Below are 20,295 nucleotides of genomic sequence, written 5' to 3' on the forward strand. Positions count from 1 at the left end.
GGTAGTCGGGACCTTCTTTGTGGGCAAACGGCCCGTTGAAAGCAGCCCGGATGGACGACATGGAGTAAACGCACACCGCCGAACCAGGAAATACAGAGCTGCAGGAGGAAGAGGAGAGAGGATGAAGACACGGATCAACCCTCTGATGGAAAAGTATGAGGAGCAACGAACGATTCCAACTGAAACATTTCACTCCTCATGTTCTCATTTAAAATCTCTCCTCCAATACAGAGTTCACTTTAACTTTGAGGAGAGAGGAGAGAGGAGGAAAGGAGAGAGGAGAGGAGAGGAGGAGAGGAGGAGAGGAGAGGAGAGGAGAGGAGAGGAGAGAGCAGAGAGGAGAGGAGGAGAGGGAGGAGAGGAGAAGAGGAGGAGAGGAGGAGAGGATGAGGAGGAGGAGAGGAGGAAGACAGGAGGAGAGGAGGAGAGGAGAGGAGGAGAGGAGGAGGAGGTGAGGAGGAGAGGAGAGGAGGAAGACAGGAGGAGAGGAGGAGAGGAGAGGAGGAGAGGAGGAGGAGGAGGTGAGGAGGAGAGGAGGTAGACAGGAGGAGAGGAGGAAAGGAGAGGAGAGGAGAGGAGGAGGAGGAGGTGAGGAGGAGAGGAGGTAGACAGGAGGAGAGGAGGAGAGGAGAGGAGGAGAGGAGGAGGAGGTGAGGAGGAGAGGAGAGGAGGAAGACAGGAGGAGAGGAGGAGAGGAGAGGAGGAGAGGAGGAGGAGGTGAGGAGGAGAGGAGGTAGACAGGAGGAGAGGAGGAGAGGAGAGGAGAGGAGGAGAGGAGGAGAGGCTGTAAACTTGTCAATAGTTATAAATTCAACTTGTTTTTTTCTTTTTAATGACTGATGTCATCATAACTGTTGTTCTGCACTAAAGACATGTTCTAGTTCTACTTCTAGTCATGATGGTTCTGGTTCTACAGAGGAGCAGAACTTTGTGTTACAGAGAAGATGAAGAACACAGAGAAACATGTGACAGGAGACCAAAAACACTAAACTGCTTTTAAAAGCAAAGTGATTAGAGTGAAGAAGAAGAGAGAGGAAGAGAATAGAAGAAGGAGGTGATAGAAAACAGTACAGCAATGAAGGATGAAATAGGAGGGAAGGAAGGAAGGAAGGATGGGAGGAGATGAGGGAGTGTTTTATTACATCAGGGTTACAACAACACAACCAGCTGGGCCTCTTCCCCTTTCACCCCGACACCCACCAGCTGACCTCTGACCCTCCACGCCGCGGGCCGTGCACGTGGCGACCTGGTTAAGAGCGTGCACGTGAGGGAGGAAGAGGAGGAGGACCCCCCCCCCCCCACACACACACACACACACACACACACACACACACACTACTTTACAGATTCAGAATGGGCTGTCTCACCTGGACGTACTGAAGACGCCGTAGACGGTCGGGTTCTGAGGGTCCTTCGTCTCCAGGACAAAGATGTCCTCTAGAAAGACACAGAGACAGCTTTAACATTGATGTGATGTGAATCTGTTGAAAAAAGACAAGGGAGGAGGAAAGAGGGAAGGAAAGGACAGTTCTTGTTCCTCACAAAAAAGGTCGTAAAACTCAAAAGGAGCTCAATGAGGAAACAGGGATGAAAGAAGAGGCAGAGAGGAAGCAAGGAAGGAAGGAAAAGGAGTCACCGAGCTCATCGAAGTGCGTGTCGACTCCGGACGGGCCGGGGACGGAGCAGACCAGTCTGGCTTTGAGGAAGGTGGTCCAGCGGTTGATCAGACTCCTCTTCCCTCCGACGTCATTCTGGATCGAAGAGAGAAGAGATGAAGACGAAGATGAAGATGGAGGAGATGTCAGAGACATTATGATATGTCTTTTCTGACTTCCAGCAGAGACACACTTGTCCTCGTACCTTGCAGACTCGAGCCACCCGGCTGTAGACCCTCTTGTCCGTGTGTCCGGCCTCCGCCGCCCGCTCCCTGAAGAAGAAGTAGAGCTTGTCGTCGTCCGGACTGTGGGTGTCGGGGATGGAGAAGGAGCCCACGAAGTCCGGCTCTGAGAGGAGACACAACGTTTGGTTGAGTGAGGACGTCCTTCTGCTGCTTGAACTCGTTGAACTTTAGACGATTCTTTAGAGATTACAGTTTCTCACCGTTGAGCCAGTTGTGGTCGTACGCTTCGGTCCGGATGTAATGTTGACTGCTGCCGCGCACCGGAGTCCGGAAGATCGCAGCGTTAGCCCCCATGAAATCTACTGAGGTCCCTGCATAGAGTTCACCATCTAGAGAGAGGGGGGGGGGGGGGGGAGAGGGGGGGGAGAGACAGAGAGAGAGAGAGAGAGGGAGAGAGAGAGAGAGAGAGGGGGGAGGGAGAGAGAGAGAGAAAGACAGAGAGATAGAGAGAGAGGGAGAGAGAGAGGGGGGAGAGAGAGAGAGAGAGAGAGAGAGAGAGAGAGGGGAGAATAAAGGGAGGGAGGGAAAAGGAGAAAGACAAGAAAGAAAGAGAGAAATAAAGGGAGGGAGAGAAGAAAAGAGAAAAGAAGGAAACAAACAAAGAAAAAGAAAGAAAGAGAGAAAGAAGGAAATAAAGGGGGAGAGCAAAAGAGAGAGAAAGAAAGAGAGACAACAAACAAACAAAGAAAAAGAAAGAAACAAGAAACAAAGTAAACAAACAAAAAGTGAAAGACAGAAAGAAAAGAAAAGAAAAAAGAAATAGAAAGAAAGAACCAAACAAAGAAAGAAAGAAAATAAAAAGAAAAGAAAAGAAAAGAAAAAAGAAAAGAAAAGAAAAGAAAGAAAGAAAATAAATAAATGAAGAGAAATAAATAAACTGTTTTCATTAAGTGTTGCAACATTCATCAGGATAATGTGTCTCCCTGCTTTAGTCCACACTGTCCAGAGTAAACAGTATCATCATCATCATCATCATCATCATCATCATCATCATCATCATCACAACGATCAGATCTGTTTCTTTAATCATCTCCATTATGAAACAAAAGAGCTTCATGAAGCGTCTCTGTGTGAAGAACCCTAAAGTAGTCGATGAGTTTATGTCCAGAGAGACGAGAGACAGACCACTCAGGACACCACTGTGTGTGTGTGTGTGTGTGTGTGTGTGTGTGTGTGTGTGTGTGTGTGTGTGTGTGTGTGTGTGTGGACTGGATGAGACCTACCAGTCAGTCGAGCAGTGAACGGCTGACTGGGACTGAAGGGACATTTCCCTCTGCCTGACTCCACTGTATGAGACAACATGAACAACGGCTCCTAGAGAGAGAGAGAGAGAGAGAGACAGAGAGAGGGAGAGAGAGAGAGAGAGACAGAGAGAGAGAGAGACATTTATATTTGGGATTTGCATTAAATGCATCAAAAACAGCAGAAAAACATCAGTTTACCTTTAATTCTGCGTACACTATATATATATTTATATATATATATATTCATATATATTTAGTGTTCTACTATGCTTCAGGCTGAGAGAACCATTAATAACAGAGTGAATAAACACATGAATACCTCTGCGTTGTGTCCCACATGCAGGTATGTACACTGAGGATGGAAGGCGCCGGTGCCACAAGCATAAACGTGGGTCTTATTGAACGGCTGCAGCAGACGCACGAAGTTGGCACATTCTGTCTGGAAACAAAGTAAAAACACAGGATGAAATAAACCCACACTGTGTTTTAAAGATGGACACCACTCTGATGTTTGTACAGTAAATATAAAGCATGCTAACCTAGCTTAGCACAAACACTTGAAAACAGCTTTTTTTATACTTTGGTTTTTGAATAAATTGAACCTGTAAACTCTGGAGTCACTGGTTTTGTTAGGCTAGCTGTCCCCCCATCCCCCACGCCCCCCCCCGCCAGCGTTTCTAGTCTCTATGCTAAGCTAAGTGAGCTAGCTGCCGGCTTCCCCTCAGCTAAGCCCCGCCTCCCTTTCCAAGCGGGTCGGAGAACTACGGTGGCCTGTCCTCCATCCTCCTGTCCTTTGTTCTCCTGCCCTCCTATCATCTGTCCTCCATCCTTTTGTCCTCTGTCCTCTGTTCTCTCTCCTCCTGTCCTCTGTCCTTCTGTCCTCTCTCCTCCTGTCCTCTGTCCTTCTGTCCTTCTGTCCTCCTGTCCTCTCTCCTCCTGTCCTCTGTCCTTCTGTCCTCCTGTCCTCTTTCCTCCTGTCCTCCTGTCCTTCTGTCATCTGTCCTTCTGTCCTCTGTCCTTCTGTCCTCTCTCCTCCTGTCCTCTGTCCTTCTGTCCTCTGTCCTCCTGGCTACTTTGTCTCAGAGAAGTTTACTAAAAAGAGCTTTTGGCCGATGGTTCGTTCGTGCTTTGCCGCGGTGGATGACTGAATTAGGTTTCACTTTTGTTTACATGTTCACAGCTGTATTGATGAAGTATTATAAATATTTTATTGCGAGTACAGCAACAGGCGTAGTTGCCGTCAACTTGAGTATCCTTCACTTCAACTGGTTCCTTTCACCCCAGTCTGCTCGATCTTCAATCCTAAAAGTGAGACATAAAGACAGACGTTCGTTGCCTCATTTATTTACCTCCGGACTTTTCCCTGCCAGACAGCAGTGCTCCACATGTTCTCTGGCAGCCGGCCAGTGGATCTGATGGAGAAGATAAAACACCGTCAGTCAGACAGGTCTGGTGGTCTGGATTGTTTTTCAACTGATTTGTAATGTTCTCTGATGTTCTCACCGTGTGCGTGGGCAGGTCCAGGCTGTCCGGCATCAACAGGTAGATGTGGTCCTTCCCTCCGACCAGCAGCCATCCCTGGTCCTCATCCAATAACAAGGCCTGGTATCCACCGCTGACTCCGCCCTCCCAGAACACCGCCGAGCTGTTCCTCAGATCTGAGAGAGACGAGACACCAGGTTTTAATTATTAAGTTCTTCTTCTTCTTCTTCTTCTTCTTCTCCAGCGCCGGAGAGGAACCGTTCTGTACTTTGGGACCATTTTAAGCTGCTTCTTACTTGAGTTTGTCTTTTTTCATTTTATGTCATACACATTTATGTAACCGCTTTAGTTACTAGTTACTTTGAAGGTTACTTCTTTTTACATGCAAAACATCCGTTTATGAAATACGATGCATTATTACAGATCAAACTACCCAGCAGTAACTTTTTATCCTTTGCAAACACACACAGTCACTTTCAAATGACATTAGACGACATAACATTGACTTACATTCATTTCCTGGAGACTTAACCTAACGTAATCTAACCTAACCTTAACCTAACGTAACCTAACCTTAACCTAACCTAACCTTAACCTAACGTAACCTAACCTTAACCTTAACCTAACGTAACCTAACCTTAACCTAACCTAACCTTAACCTAACGTAACCTAACCTAACCTAACCTTAACCTAACCTAACCTAACCTAACCTAACCTTAACCTAACCTAACCTTACGTAACCTAACCTAACCTAACCTTACGTAACCTAACCTTAACCTAACCTTAACCTAACCTTAACCTAACGTAACCTAACCTTACGTAACCTAACCTAACCTAACCTTAACCTTAACCTAACCTTAACCTAACCTTAACCTAACGTAACCTAACCTTAACCTAACCTTAACCTAACCTAACCTAACCTAACCTAACCTTAACCTAAAGCTAACCTAATCCTAAACTAAGTCCGAATCCTAAACTGTAAGGATTTACATTATGGGGCATTTCATCTACTGAAGGAAGACGGGACCCCACAATGTGACTGTGTAAACACACACACACACACACACACACACACACACACACACACACACACACACACACACACACACACACACACACACACACAGGTCATTCTTCAGGCTGCCTCTCGTCTCTCTCGGGAGTCGCGGCAAATTAACCCCGAAGCTGAGACTGCTGTTGGTTCTTTCTGCTGTCAGCGATAACGAGACAAAACAGTGATACGTCTCCACTGAATATATGTATGTATGTCCCAAATTAATACAGTAACAACAACGATGAAGTCAGGCCAAAAGACCGTTACAGCGCTGCATAAATAAAGGTTATTATTCATCACGTTTATGTTTTCTTAATGTCTCATTTTAAATTACTTTCTCCTCATGTGACTTTATTTAAAAAATGTATTCATTTCTAATTTTTTTTAAATGATTAATAAATCAACAGAAAAATACTCAGAAAATTTTAACATTTAATTAATTAATCAAATTATTTATTTTATTTTATTAATTTTTAGGGCTGTTTTGGACCCATTTTTTCACGTAAAAATTACCAAAAATTTCTCAGATCCAAACTTCTCAGACGTTAATATTTTTGGGGTTTTCTTTCAGGTGACTCAGTAGCTGTGCGGCATGAACGATTATCCAAATGGTTGGATTTCCAGCCTGCTGTGTGTTATTGCCCTACTCTCTTTCCACACACTTCCTGTTTCTTGTCACCATCAAAAAAAAAAGAAAAATATGCCCAAAAATACAACGTTGTTGCTTTCCTTTGTCTCATGCAATAGTGAAGTGAATATGCAGATTAATCTGTGATGAATATAATATTTAACTTAATTAATTTACTGAGGATGTGTCTTTATTTTGGGGTGATCAAAAGGCCTGTGGACCCGTCTGCAGCTGTAAATGTTAACGTGAGTCAAAAGGTTCCTGAGGTTTCGTTCACTGTAACGACTCTGCAGTTCAGCTCAGTTGACCTGCCGCTAAAAACATTCAGCTGAATGAGGAACGAGGGAAATGAAGCGTGAAACTCCCGCAGAACACAAGTGGACCTTTAACTTTAAGCTGCGCTGCGTCGGTCCCGGAGGGTCACGATGTCGGCAACTCTTTGCGGAGGCCTTGAACGTTTGTTCCACTTCACCACCATTTTAAAAGAAATCAATCACGGGCCGCTTTCATCGGCGTCGACGGGGAACGCTGGAGAGAAAGAACATCAACTGCACAACTCAAGTTTATTTGTACAGCCTATAATCACACACACTCCATCAGAAAGACAATAAAAGAGGCGACGAATGGAAGTGAGTCCTCAGGCGGACAAGGAGCACAAAAAGCATAAATTACTCACATTAAAGGTCCTTTTGTTGTTTGTTGTTTTGCTTAAATTAATTTTCTTTTTCTTCTGTGTTTCTATTGAAGTTGCAGTTCTATAAAGAGACTTGTTCCTCGGCTACAAATTTGTTTTAAGCTTATTAAAAATGTTAATTTTAAACTTCAATAACAGTGAATTTTGAGGATATTTTGACTAAAATAATTCAAAGTTTTGAAGGCATCAACTATTCTAACGGATTGAACAAACACCTGATCGTGAGAGCAGCTTCACCTTTAAGACGGTGACTTATATTTATATTTATTTAACACATTTAGGACAAAAGCACTCGTCCAAAATTTTATTTAATAGGTTTTTCACCTGCAAGTCACATGACAAACCCAGCTGAGTATTCATTAACAGTGGTGAGTCTGCAGCACAGCCAACAATAGTTATGTTCATGTGATGATGTGATTAGAGCTCTGCAACACTTTATACACTCAGTTTATACACACATCTCTCATCTCATCTCATCTTCAACCTCTTATCCGAGATCGGGTCTCAGGGGCAACAGCTCCAGCAGGTGGACCCCAAACTTCTCTTTCCCGGTGCCACATCAGCCAGCTCTGACTGGGGGATCCCGAGGCGCTCCCAGGCCAGTTTGGAGATATAGTCCCTCCACCTGGTCCTGGGCCTCCCTCGGGGTCTCCTCCCAGCTGGTCGTGCCTGGAAGACCTCCCTAGGGAGGCGCCCAGGTGGCATCCTCACCAGATGCTCGAAACCACCTCAACTGGCTCCGTTCCACGCAAAGGAGCAGCGGCTCTACTCCGAGTCCCTCACGGACGACCGAACTTCTCACTCTATCTCTAAGGGAGATGCCAGCCACCCTCCTGTTGTTCCCTCACTCGCGAACAAGACCCCGAGGTACTTGAACTCCTTCACTTGGGGTAAGGACTCATTCCCTATCCGGAGTGGGCAATCCACCGGTTTCCTGCTGACAACCATGGCCTCAGATTTAGAGGTGCTGATCCTCATCCCAACCGCTTCACACTCGGCTGCAAACTGATCCAGTGAGTGCTGGAGGTCACAGCTCGATGAAGACATCAGGACCTCATCATCTGCAAACAGCAGCGATGCAATCCTCAGCCCACCGAACTGTGAACACTCCTCCCCACGACTACGCCTCAATATCCTGTCCATGAAGACCACAAACAGGATTGGTGACAAAGCGCAGCCCTGGCGGAAGTCAACCCTCACCGGAAATGAGTCCGACTTACTACCGAGAACCCGGACACAGCTCTCGCTTTGGGCGTACAGGGATTGGATGGCCCCCAGAAGTGGCCCCCTCACCCCATACTCCCGCAGCACCTCCCACAGTATCTCCCGGGGGACCCGGTCATACGCCTTCTCCAGGTCCACAAAACACATGTAGACCGGATGGGCGTATTCCCAAGCCCCCTCCAGGATCCTTGCGAGAGTGAAGAGCTGGTCCGTTGTTCCACGGCCAGGACGGAATCCGCATTGTTCCTCTTCAATCCGAGGTTCGACTATCGGCCGAACCCTCCTTTCCAGCACCTTGGAGTAGACTTTACCATATTTTACTATTATTATTATCACTATTCATATTATTATTATCATTTTATTATTATTATCATTATTATTATTATCATTATTAATATTATTTTACTATTATTATTATTATTATTGTTTTTACTATTATTACTATCACTATTCATATTATTATTATCATTTCATCATTATTATTATTTTATTATTCTTTGTCATTATTATTAAAATTATAATAATTATGAACATTACTAACATTATCATTAACCAGCCAACCGGATATGAAAGAGTTAACATGCAACACATTAATGCAACAGGAATATTAATCCATAAACATCTGATAGAATATGAAAACATGTTACTGATCAATCAATACTTTAAATACATTTATATCATTTTACTGCAGGTTTTAAACGCAGTACTTTCACTGGTAGTGTAGTATTCCTCAGAGAGGTATTAGTACTTGTACTGGTAGTGTAGTATTCCTCAGAGAAGTAGTAGTACTTGTACTGGTAATGTAGTATTCCTCAGAGAGGTATTAGTACTTGTACTGGTAGTGTAGTATTCCTCAGAGAGGTATTAGTACTTGTACTGCAGTAATATGTGAATACTTGTGTGTGGATATGATCAGCTGTTTCTCTGCAGGAGGTCGACGCCCCGAGAAACGCTGCAGCTCTAAGAACGACTGAAGGAAGCGCGAGGAGGCTGATCAACAACCAATAACCAATAATCAATCATCAATAACCAATAATCAATCATCAATCAGCGACCAGCATCACACATATACATATATATAATGACTAATGATTATACATATATATTAGTACACATATTTTTATGTCCTCACCTCCATCAGAAGTCGTCAAGAGTCAGGAGACAGAGGCACGCGAGAAGAAACACGTTCATCATCGTTGTTGTTGAAGTCGACCGGAAGTCAAACTACGTGTGTCTATGTGTGTGTGTGTGATGTGTTTGTGTGTGTGTGTGTGTATGTGTGCGCGCGCGTGTAAGTGTGTGTGTGTGTGTGTGTGTGTGTGTGCGCGCGTGTAAGTGCGTGTGTGTGTGTGTGTGTGTGTGTGTGTGTGTGTGTTCAGTCTCTAGACACCAGAGGGCGCCATGCTGTTGAGGATTGAGACTAAAACAACTTCACTGACAAACAACAATCAGAGTAAATAAATCATTTATGTTTATATTCATAGTAGATAATAGATATTTATATTTTATGGGACACAGAGAGACTTCATGTTCAAAGAGTTTCCTCAAATATATTTAAACTCTCATTTTTTATTCATAAGAAAAATCATTGAATGATTAAAAACCATCAACCTGAAGAACATTTATTAAAGAGGAAAGTTTTCCTCTGATTAAATCATTTATTATATTTAATTTAATATCACACAAAAGTAACATTTAACAGAAATATATAAATAATAATGTAAAATGAATTAAAGGATCATCAGGAGTCCAGTTTGAGTTTGAACAGATAAAATGAACTGAGGCATATTGGGCAGAAAGGTTTATTGGATCACTAGAACATGTGGAATTATGGGATGTTTCTGTGTTACAGCACTTTAGAGTATCGTCTGTATTTACATCTATGTAACATCTCACCTGAGGAACAACAGCCTTTAATCTACAGTCATATTTATCATTAATAAATCTACAGTCATATTTATCATTAATAAATCTACAGTAATATTTATCATTAATAAATCTACAGTCATATTTATCATTAATAAATCTACAGTCATATTTATCATTAATAAATCTACAGTAATATTTATCATTAATAAATCTACAGTAATATTTATCATTAACAAATCTACAGTAATATTTATTATTAATAAATCTACAGTAATATTTATTATTAATAAATCTACAGTAATATTTATTAATTAAACTCCTCTCACATATAATTCTGTAGATTATATTCAGGAATAACCTTTATGAACATTTAATATAAACATATTAAATGATTCCACATGAAAACTAAAGTCTGGTTCATGTTTAGTTAAAGAATGTTATTATAGAAGAAAATATGTTTTAAGTTCCAGTGTTATGGTTTAATACGATATGGATAAAAGCGTCTGCTAAATAACTAATATATATACTGTATATATACATATGTATATATACAGTATATATATATATATATATATATATGCTGTGTATATATACAGTATATATATATATATATATATATATATATATATATATGTGTGTAAAAAACAAAGGCTGACTCCTTTAACCTTCATTGCCTTTGTTAATTGGCTTTGTGGCATCATTTCCAGTGTCTCTCTTGTCTCCTGATGAACCTGCAGGAAAGAAAACAGAAGAACAAGAACAGAATGAAAATCTTTTCTGTCTTGATTCTTTTCAGACTGAAGGATCTACAACAAGTTGTTTTTGAAGTGAAGAAATCACAAAAAGGACTTTAGTTTAGTTAGGGTTGGTTTAGTTTGGGTTAGTTTAGTTCCTTAGTTTAGTTATGGTTAGTTAAGGTTAGTTTAGTTATGGTTAGTTTAGTTCCTTAGTTTAGTTAGGTTTAGTTTAGTTCCTGGTTCTAAAGTGAAGTTTTTGTTCAAAGTGTCCCTTTCATCCAGGAACTGATCTTAGACCAGCATCTGAACTCTTTGGTTTGTTTCTGTATTTTTCAGCTGAAGAACAACTTTGACTCATTGTGTCTGAAACAGAGACATTTTAAATGACCACCGTTTTATTTTGAAACTCCGGGGTTGTGTTTTATTCTGAAGGGGCAGAAAGGTCCAGATCCAGATCCAGGTTTTCTACCTGGTTTTCGATTCATCAAACCGTCAATAAATCAAACAACATCAGATAACTGAGAGACTAGCAGGTTAATTCAACATGGATCAATAATCACAGAACTCTGAAACATGAAGAAGATATCAAGAGTCTGTTGAACATGAAATAAATGAAATACTTTTAAACTTACATTTTTTACGATTTTGGACAGCTACAACAACGACGACAACAACTAATAAAGAACCAAGAACTGCAGCAACAATCATCCATCCAGTGGAGGAATCTGAAAGAGAAGAGACATCATCATCATCGTCATCACCATCATCATCTTCATCATAGTCATCATTGTAATTAGGTTTTTGAGAGGTGTACTAAAGTAATGTGGATTTATTGACTAAGTGAGTAAAGATAAATAATATATTCAAGTATTGAGTATTTAAAACACTAATGAGATATTAAATCTATGATATCTAGTCTCATATCATATATATATATCTATATATATATATATATATATATATCTATATATATATATATATATAAAGTCTTGTTGATGATTAAAAACAAACTCTGGTGGATGTAAAATGAACAAACCTTTAAAGGGTGTTTGTGTATAAAGAGTGACATCACAGACTCACCTGAGTTTCGCTCTGATCCGGATCCTAAAAGGAGAAACAGAACAAATATCATCAAACTGAAACCTGTTTTATTGTTTATTAAATCTGAGACTGTGATGACGCTGTGTCTTTAAATCCTATCAGCTTTGAGAAGCTCCTCCTTCATCACTGATGTTGTTGAATCAGAAACAAATACCAGATCTCTACGACACCTCATGTTAGTAGAGACCAGACTATGAGTATAAATATATATGTGTATAAATATATGTGTATATAAATATATATGTGTATAAATATATGTGTATATAAATATATATGTGTATAAATATATATGTATATAAATATATGTGTATAAATATATATGTGTATAGATATATATGTATATAAATATACATGTGTATAAATATATGTGTATAAATATATATATATGTGTATAAATATATATGTGTATAAATATATATGTATATAAATATATATGTGTACAAATATATATGTGTATAAATATATATGTATATAAATATACATGTGTATAAATATATATGTATATAAATATATATGTGGACAAATATATATATGTGTATAAATATATATGTGTATAAATATATATGTGTATAAATATGTGTATAAATATATATGTGTATAAATATATGTGTATAAATATATATGTGTAAACTATACGGTACAAACAATGAATAGACGCTGTATTAACGTCTAGATGACGTTATGTTGAGTGTTGATGAGATGCTACAATGTTAGCTTAGCATAGCACCGATCAATCAGAGCTTCATTCAGAACATTTTGAATTTATCAAAATAAAAACATATTGTCATGATTATCATCTGTTAACTCCTGTTTTCACACTTCTGACACATTTACAAACCAACAACTTTCACTCTTTTTTCATCTCCAGTTTCACTTCAAGTTCAACATGAAGCTGACTTTTCTGTCACTTCTTTTAATGAAGCAACGAGTCAGCTTCATGTTTATCATGCTGTAGCTGAAGCTTCACTTTGCCTCCATGCTGTCAGACTATTAACAGGAAGTGTGACTGTTTATATTTGAGCTAAATGTGATCTTAGTTTTTAGTTTAGTTTAAATAAATAAAAAGTAAACATCAATAACTATTCATATCTACATCTTTGAGTCCTCATGTGGTTTGTTACGTGATTCATGTGTGACTCTTCATCTTGTGAAGTCTTCATCACAGTTCACTTTGACTTCAGTAACGACAACATTGTTGAAAACTAATAAAAGATGAAGAACATAATTAAATATGAAGTGAGAAGAAGAATCTCACCGTTAACAGAGACGAAGGTCTCAGCCTGAGTGTGTTTGTTGGTTTGATCTGTGGTGACGCAGCGATAGCGACCGGTCTGAGTCACAGTAGTTTGGAGGATGATGTCATAGCTGCCTCCTCTCTCTGACAACGTTGGTTCATCAGCAGGAAGTCTGTTTCCATCACTGTCCTGCCATTCTACTCTCAGGTCTGAAGAAGCACCAAGAACTTCACACTGTAACAACACCCCACCTTCTGTTTCATCAAGAGACGTGACATACGGCTTTGAAGCTGCACCTGAGAACACAATAGAAACAATAGAAACAATAGAAACAGTAAAAGACAATTAAAGACAGAGAGAAAGAGAAGAGCTCAAATCAAACATCCATCATCTTCTGACAGATGATCTCATATTTAAAAGTTGAACTATTTACTCTCGTTTGATAACAGAAGACGTTCAAATCTCTCAGTGACGTCATGAACGTGTTTCTATTAAAGTCAGATATGAAAAGCTCTTTAACGAGCAGCGTCCACTTTATTAGGGACACCTGATCAGTGAGGTCCATCCTCCACAGAGGTTCCTGCTTCACGTCTCTCATCAATACAACAGAGTGAACACAGTTCTTCTGTTTCAGATCACTACACATCTCATGAATCTGACCGACTGATGAGTCGTTGAGCTGTGAATCCTGATTTATGAATCTGAAGTTATTGATCTGCACATCTTCACTCGTCACTGGTTCAGTCAGGAAGCTGCACTGTTCCACCGTTCTGTGTGGAGGTCACATGATCCAGGAAACTCTTAGTGTGACTTCATGGTGTCAACTACTACTACCAGGAAACACCTCTGTGTGTATTCACAGTTTAAGTATGACCTCATCACCACAGTGTACTGTGAGGAGTACATTGTGGTGATGAGGTCATACTTAAACTCTGAAGCAGGAGTTATGGTCTGGAGAATGGTTTTCCATATGAGTAGGTCTCATACCTGCGTCTATAAATAGACCTTTAGTCCTGTTTGAGTCAGTAGGGAGCAGCTCCCTGAACGCTGTGGGGAGAGTTTGTAGCGTGTGCTGCTGTTGGTTTTCATGCTAAGCTAGTTTAGCATAGCGTGTAGAACGTTGTTCTTCAGTGGTGGAGTGTCAGACAGTACGATCTCTGTTATGTCGGGTATGTTGCCATGTTGAGAACATTAGATTTCACACAATTTAAGCTTCTGCATTTTCCAAATGCACCAGTATTATTCAAACGTATTGTTCGGTTCGTGATGCGTACCGAACTGTGAGCTTCGTACCGAACTTTTAGAATATAAAAGTATTTAGGTATGAATAAACTCACCACTGATGTGCACGGGGGTCTCAGTGTGGATCTGATGGCTGATGGTCTTCTGAGTCGCTACACAGTGATAGCGGTCCGTCTTCGTCACAGTGATGTTGAGTCTAACGTAGAAGCTGCCTCCTCTCTCTGAGACCTGAGGTTCTTCAGCAGGAAGTTTGTTTCCATCACTGTCCTGCCATTTTACTTCAGGTTGAGGATTACCATGAGCTTCACACTGCAGCAGAGACCACTCCTTTGGAAAATCAAGTATCTTCACAATCGGCTCTGGAGCTACACCTGAGAACACAGTAGAATAAACAGATGATAAAAGATGAATAGAGAATAAATAATATAATAACAGGATGTTTCTTCATCTTTTCTCTGATGTTTTAAATGTGGTTTAAACATCAGAGAGAAACAGATAAATGTAAAATCATGATATTTAAAACCTGTTTCAACCTTTAAACTGAGTGTAAATGTGCTGCACATTAAATCTAGTTATGAAATATAAAATAAAGATTCTTCAGAAGGAATGCAGACACTGATGTCATCGTGTCTTCATTGTGTTTTAACAAGCTGCCTTCATGTAAAATAAATCAAACAATATGTTGAACTATATTCATGAGAGATTTGACCAGAGTGTTGACTTTTACTTTTATAATTACATAAGTTTTAAATATTAGAAACCCGTCTGAGTGAAACACAATAACTCCTCTATAACAGTTTGAACTGATGAAGATGATTTATGTTATTATTCCTGAGCTGTTTAATAACAATGTTTAGTTTTAATTAAATGTATTTAAATTAAAGATTCAGTGGATGAAGTTTGTAAAGAGTTGTTTTCATTGGGATGGACAAAAAAGTGTGAACAATGTACAATAAATATTATTTATACTCAAATGTTTTTTTCATTTTTAAATAAAACTTTATTGACACAAACTTAAGAGAGTTTGCTCATAAATGTATTCATATATATCTTCATATTCTGTATATAATGTACTTTCATGTACTTGTACCTGCACCTAACTATATTGTTATTTTACTTGTACTGACTACTGTAACTGCTGCAGGTTCATATTATTATTATTAATTATTATTATTAATATCTGATCTTTATCAGTTTATTCTATATTCTTTCTGTAAAGACTCTCAGAACCTGAACTCTGAGTAAAGACACTAAAGCAGAGTCTAAAGTGGAGTTTAAGTGCTTTAAGTGACGTCATACACATGACAGTGGAGACTGACGTCATCAGGACTCACCTGGGATGTTTTCTGCTGATCTGTCTTTTAACGTTATAAAGTGCGGAGGTTGCACGCGACCTGAGCTTTGCACGTGAAATGAGTGAATAAATAAAATACATGTTTTCATGTCGACAGTAGAAGTCAGTGCAGACATTTTATAGCTCGTTAGAAACCCCAGAAGTTCGTCTTTTACACGGTTTAAGGACCTAACGGCAGGATTTACGACATGAAAACCGCAGCGTCTTACTTTACGGCAGTAAACAGTTAGCGTCTTACCTGCTAACCTGTGTAGCCGCAGTTAAAATGTATTTATAGTTCATCAAACAGACATTTACAGACAAACAGCGACTCGTCTTAAAGATCTAAAGTTCACCGATTAAATTAACCTGTTGAAATTCAACCGGAAGTAGAAATCACGACAATAAGTCGTTTGTGTTCCTCGTTTAGTTTTAGAGCCGTCAGTCAAAACTTCCACAACAACGTATTTTCTGTCAATTTAAAGTATTGACAAAACATTTGACCAATGATGTTCAGTTTCTCTACAATCAGTAAACGCCCCAAAACAAAATAAGCCAATCAGCATCTTTCTACGATCTAACGTGACGTACCTACCGGACTTTTAACTCAATCAACCAATCACAGGAGCGCATCTTTACGTGCCCTCCACGTGTGTCTTATTGACATCTGCTTTCATCCAATAGGAAGTCAGCACCGTGAAAACACGCTGAGTTTGTAGCCAGTTAAATTACCTGTCTGCCCATATAAGGAAGTTAACGAAGCGGGACTTCCTGCTAGTGGTGAGACACCCACATAACAGATAAACTGTATTTATATGTTTATGGAGGCGTGATTCACTCATAATTAATATGTAAATCTGTATTTAAATATTAACTACATATTATAATAGTCACATTTAACACTCAGGGACATTTTTTCAGAATCATAAAGAGATTTATTGTCATTATTTGGTCACTTTTAAACAGTTTTAGAGAGCTCTAGAGTCCTCTGCTGGAGATGCTCTGCACTGCACTTTCTAAAATATCTCAGAGACGCTTCTGTCAATCAACCTAAAATTTGGTACAGACAAAAAAGACAAGTTGAGGGAGACATCCTATGAATTTTAGCCTGATGGCCCTTATTATGACTGATTTACTGTATTTAAAAGGTGAAATGAAAGTAAAAAAACAAGAAAACTTCTGTTTTTTCCTGTTTATTATTTTACCAGTTCAACTCTTTCAGAGACTAAAGTGAGATCAACACACCGAATGAAACCCAATGAGTGTTTTCTGCACAGTCATGTAATCTACATGCATCAGTTCCTCATGGTCCTGGTATTATACAGATTAATATGTGTCTGTATTAAGAGACAGCAATACAGAAAATCAGAATGAGCCTCAAGAGGTTAAGACAGGATCTAAAAGGCAAAACAAAACATGAGTTAGAATGCTTGTGAGATATCATCAGAAAATAAAACTGAATGTGTTTCCATGTTAATTGAACAGATTTGTTTTTCCATCTGAAACGTTCACAGATCTTACAACAAGTGTTCACATCAGATTTCATCTATAGAGATCTGATGTGATTTCAATTCAGAAAATGAGCGGACATCTTGAACTGTTTAATTAAAGTACTCACCAACAAGCTCAATGTAGAAGGTTTGAGGTGGCTGAAGATATGGAAAAACACAGGTGTAGTTTCCACTGTCGGCCATCTTGGTATTTCTGATGATTATGGAGGCGTTGCCGTATTTCAGTTGATCTTCAAAATGTGAGACTCGTCCTTTGAACTCCTCACTCTGACCAGGTTCGCCGTTGTTGTAATGAGTACCTGCATTATAAAAGAAAACCTCCTTCTGACGTTGATCTTTCTGAGCTACTTTCTTCCAGTGAAAGAAAGCTTTTACGATGTTCTGCTTGTTGCTGAGAGAACAAGGTAAGATCACATCACTGTCTTGTTTCACTTTGATGACTTCTGGTCCTGGAAGATAAAAACAAGCAACGAGTGTTTAAGTTCAGACGGACGTATGGAAGCAGATGCAAAATATCATCTTATGATATAACAAGAGAATTTTCACTGAACTATGAGTGAACTAACCTTGAAGTCTGAGTTGACTCATCTTGAACTCTGAGTTAACTAACCCTGAACTCTGAGTTGACTAACCCTGAACTCTGAGTTGACTAACCCTGAACTCTGAAGTTGACTAATCCTGAACTCTGTGTTAACTAAGTCTGAACTCTGAGTTAAATAACCCAGAGTTTCCCTCACTCAGGTTTAACTAAATCAGAGTTTTCTCTGAACCTGCTCTCTGAAACAGAGCCCTGTAGTCATTCACACTGTCAACATGACACTTTTCAGCAGCACATTTAAAACATGCAGGGACTTTGCAGGTAAAAACACCTGAGAAACCAGAGGCATGCTGGTTAAAGTGAGAGCAGACAGCAGGTGACACACCTGAGAAACCAGAGGCATGCTGGTTAAAGTGAGAGCAGACAGCAGGTGTGGCTCTGCTGCCTTCATGCTCTGTGTTTTGTTCTGGATCTTTAACATCGAGCTCTTTCACCTCAAAGTCTAATCAGAATGTCGACATGCAGAGTTTTTCAGTTCAGACAGACGAATGGAATATTTACACATTATTCCATTTTAGGTTTTTACATATCTTCATATTCTTTCACATTTCTTTGACCTAATCCTTGTTTTTTAACAGTGACTCAGCTGTTAATCCGACTCTCTGTCTGCTCACTCAACACATGAAGAAGAGGATGGAACAAGGAAGAGCAAACAAGGGAGCGAGGAGGAAATAAACCTCTGAGTTCATATCTCAGACTACCGGATCAAAGGACAACTCTCTCTTCCTGAGAACTCTAACCTGTTCTCAGGAAGAGACACGCCCACATTACATCATCTATTCTGCAGAAATCTCTCTAGAGCTGCTCACGTTAGACATGTTTGATCTGCAGGTGTTTGTTAACAGCAGACAGCTTCTATTGATTCTATGATAATTATTCTATGATCTGTCTTTCTTCAGAAACACTGAAACAAACTGCTGCATGAAAAACAACCTGAAGAAAAGAACGAGTTCATCAGGAAGAAGAAACAACGTCCTCTGACTCTTATTACATTATTATTATTATTATTATTATATTATTATTATTATTATTATTATTATTATCATTTTATTATTATTATTATCATTATTAATATTATTTTTACTGTTATTATTATTCTTGTTGTTTTTACTATTATTATTATCATTTCATCATTATCATTATTTAATTATTCTTTGTCATTATTATTAAAATTATAATAATTATTAACATTACTAACATTATTATTAACCAGCCAAACGGATATGAAAGAGTTAACATGCAACACATTAATGCAGCAGGAATATTAATCCATAAACATCTGATAGAATATGAAAACATGTTACTGATCAATCAATACTTTAAATACATTTATATCATTTTACTGCAGGTTTTAAACGCAGTACTTTCACTTGGTAGTGTAGTATTTCTCAGAGAGGTATTAGTACTTGTACTGGTAGTGTAGTATTCCTCAGAGAGGTATTAGTACTTGTACTGGTAGTGTAGTATTCCTCAGAGAGGTATTAGTACTTGTACTGCAGTAATATGTGAATACTTGTGTGTGGATATGATCAGCTCTGTTTCTCTGCAGGAGGTCGACGCCCCGAGAAACGCTGCAGCTCTAAGAACGACTGAAGGAAGCGCGAGGAGGCTGATCAACAACCAACAACCAATAATCAATAACCAATAACCAAATCAATCATCAATCAGCGACCAGCATCACACATACATACATATATATAATGACTAATGATTATAAATATATATGTATATATTTATATATATAAAAAAATATTTATGATAATACATATATAAATATGTACATATAAATACATATATATATTCGTACATATATATATATATATTTATATTTATATCCTCACCTTGTCCATCAGTCGTCGTCACAGACAGAGTCAGGAGACAGCTGCACGCGAGAAGAAGCACGTTCATCATCGTTGAAGTCGACCTGAAGTCAAACTGCTCGGTGTCGTTCGTCTCGCGGACGTTTTAACTTCTTGAGGGCGCGCGAGGACAACACTTACCAGAAACGCCTTCGTTTCTCAGCTTCCGCTTCGAGCTCTTCTGCTCGTCGGGTTCACTCGGCAGGTTAGTGCGCACGAGAGAGCGCGTTGGGTTCCCGGTGCATCGTGGGTGTTGTAGTTTGGGATGTCAACAATGCTCGTGTATTTCAAGTTCACGTGACAAAAGAGGACTTTAAACTTTCCATAAATATAATATATAATGACAGCCTACAGTTAGTCAACATTAAATACACTTTAATTAAAAGGTAAATTAAAAATAGTCGAAAGATTAATAGATAGGGAATTATTATTATTATTGAATTATTCTTTATTATTATTATTGAATTATTCTTTATTATTATTATTGAATTGTTCTTTATTATTATTATTATTATTATTATTACAAAATAAGAACACAAAATTGTGATACCTAATAATACTGTTAGTAATGTTAATAATAATAA

The 20,295-nt window shown here is 39.1% G+C and overlaps 2 protein-coding genes across 2 annotated transcripts; both read right to left on the minus strand.

Moving 5' to 3' along the window:
* Positions 1-4: 4 nt before the first annotated feature.
* LOC137885807 (semaphorin-3D-like) lies at positions 5-9,471 on the minus strand (the record flags this gene model as incomplete). The annotated part of the gene is made up of 10 exons (XM_068728101.1): positions 9,359-9,471; positions 4,648-4,802; positions 4,494-4,556; positions 3,464-3,583; positions 3,124-3,214; positions 2,101-2,229; positions 1,861-2,003; positions 1,637-1,751; positions 1,368-1,437; positions 5-98 (listed from the first exon to the last, which is right to left on the minus strand). Coding segments are annotated over exons 2-10 (858 nt in total), but the record flags the coding sequence as incomplete, so codon positions are not given.
* Positions 9,472-9,750: 279 nt separating this feature from the next.
* Positions 9,751-19,908, minus strand: LOC137885808 (CD276 antigen homolog). Its single transcript, XM_068728103.1, has 7 exons — positions 19,694-19,908; positions 17,362-17,703; positions 14,506-14,781; positions 13,189-13,464; positions 11,913-11,936; positions 11,465-11,557; positions 9,751-10,826 (listed from the first exon to the last, which is right to left on the minus strand). The coding sequence occupies exons 1-7, from the start codon at positions 19,761-19,763 to the stop codon at positions 10,756-10,758; spliced, it is 1,152 nt and encodes a 383-aa protein (XP_068584204.1). The 5' UTR covers positions 19,764-19,908; the 3' UTR covers positions 9,751-10,755.
* Positions 19,909-20,295: the final 387 nt, after the last annotated feature.

The sequence above is a fragment of the Cebidichthys violaceus genome, unplaced genomic scaffold (assembly GCF_023349555.1).
Source record: "Cebidichthys violaceus isolate CVI_PGR_0920_01 unplaced genomic scaffold, fCebVio1.0.p SCAF_402, whole genome shotgun sequence".
In the NCBI taxonomy this organism is placed as follows: domain Eukaryota; kingdom Metazoa; phylum Chordata; class Actinopteri; order Perciformes; family Stichaeidae; genus Cebidichthys; species Cebidichthys violaceus.

What these genes read in the sequence shown, in the direction of transcription:
- LOC137885808 (XM_068728103.1), bottom strand. Translation starts at nt 19,763, where the DNA reads ATGATGAACGTGCTTCTTCTCGCGTGCAGCTGTCTCCTGACTCTGTCT. An exon ending in CTTCTACATTGAGCTTGTTG is followed by an intron (nt 14,782 to 17,361) that starts GTGAGTACTTTA and finishes CTGTGTTCTCAG; the next exon opens with GTGTAGCTCCAGAGCCGATT. An exon ending in CGGATCAGAGCGAAACTCAG is followed by an intron (nt 11,558 to 11,912) that starts GTGAGTCTGTGA and finishes CTTCTCTTTCAG; the next exon opens with ATTCCTCCACTGGATGGATG.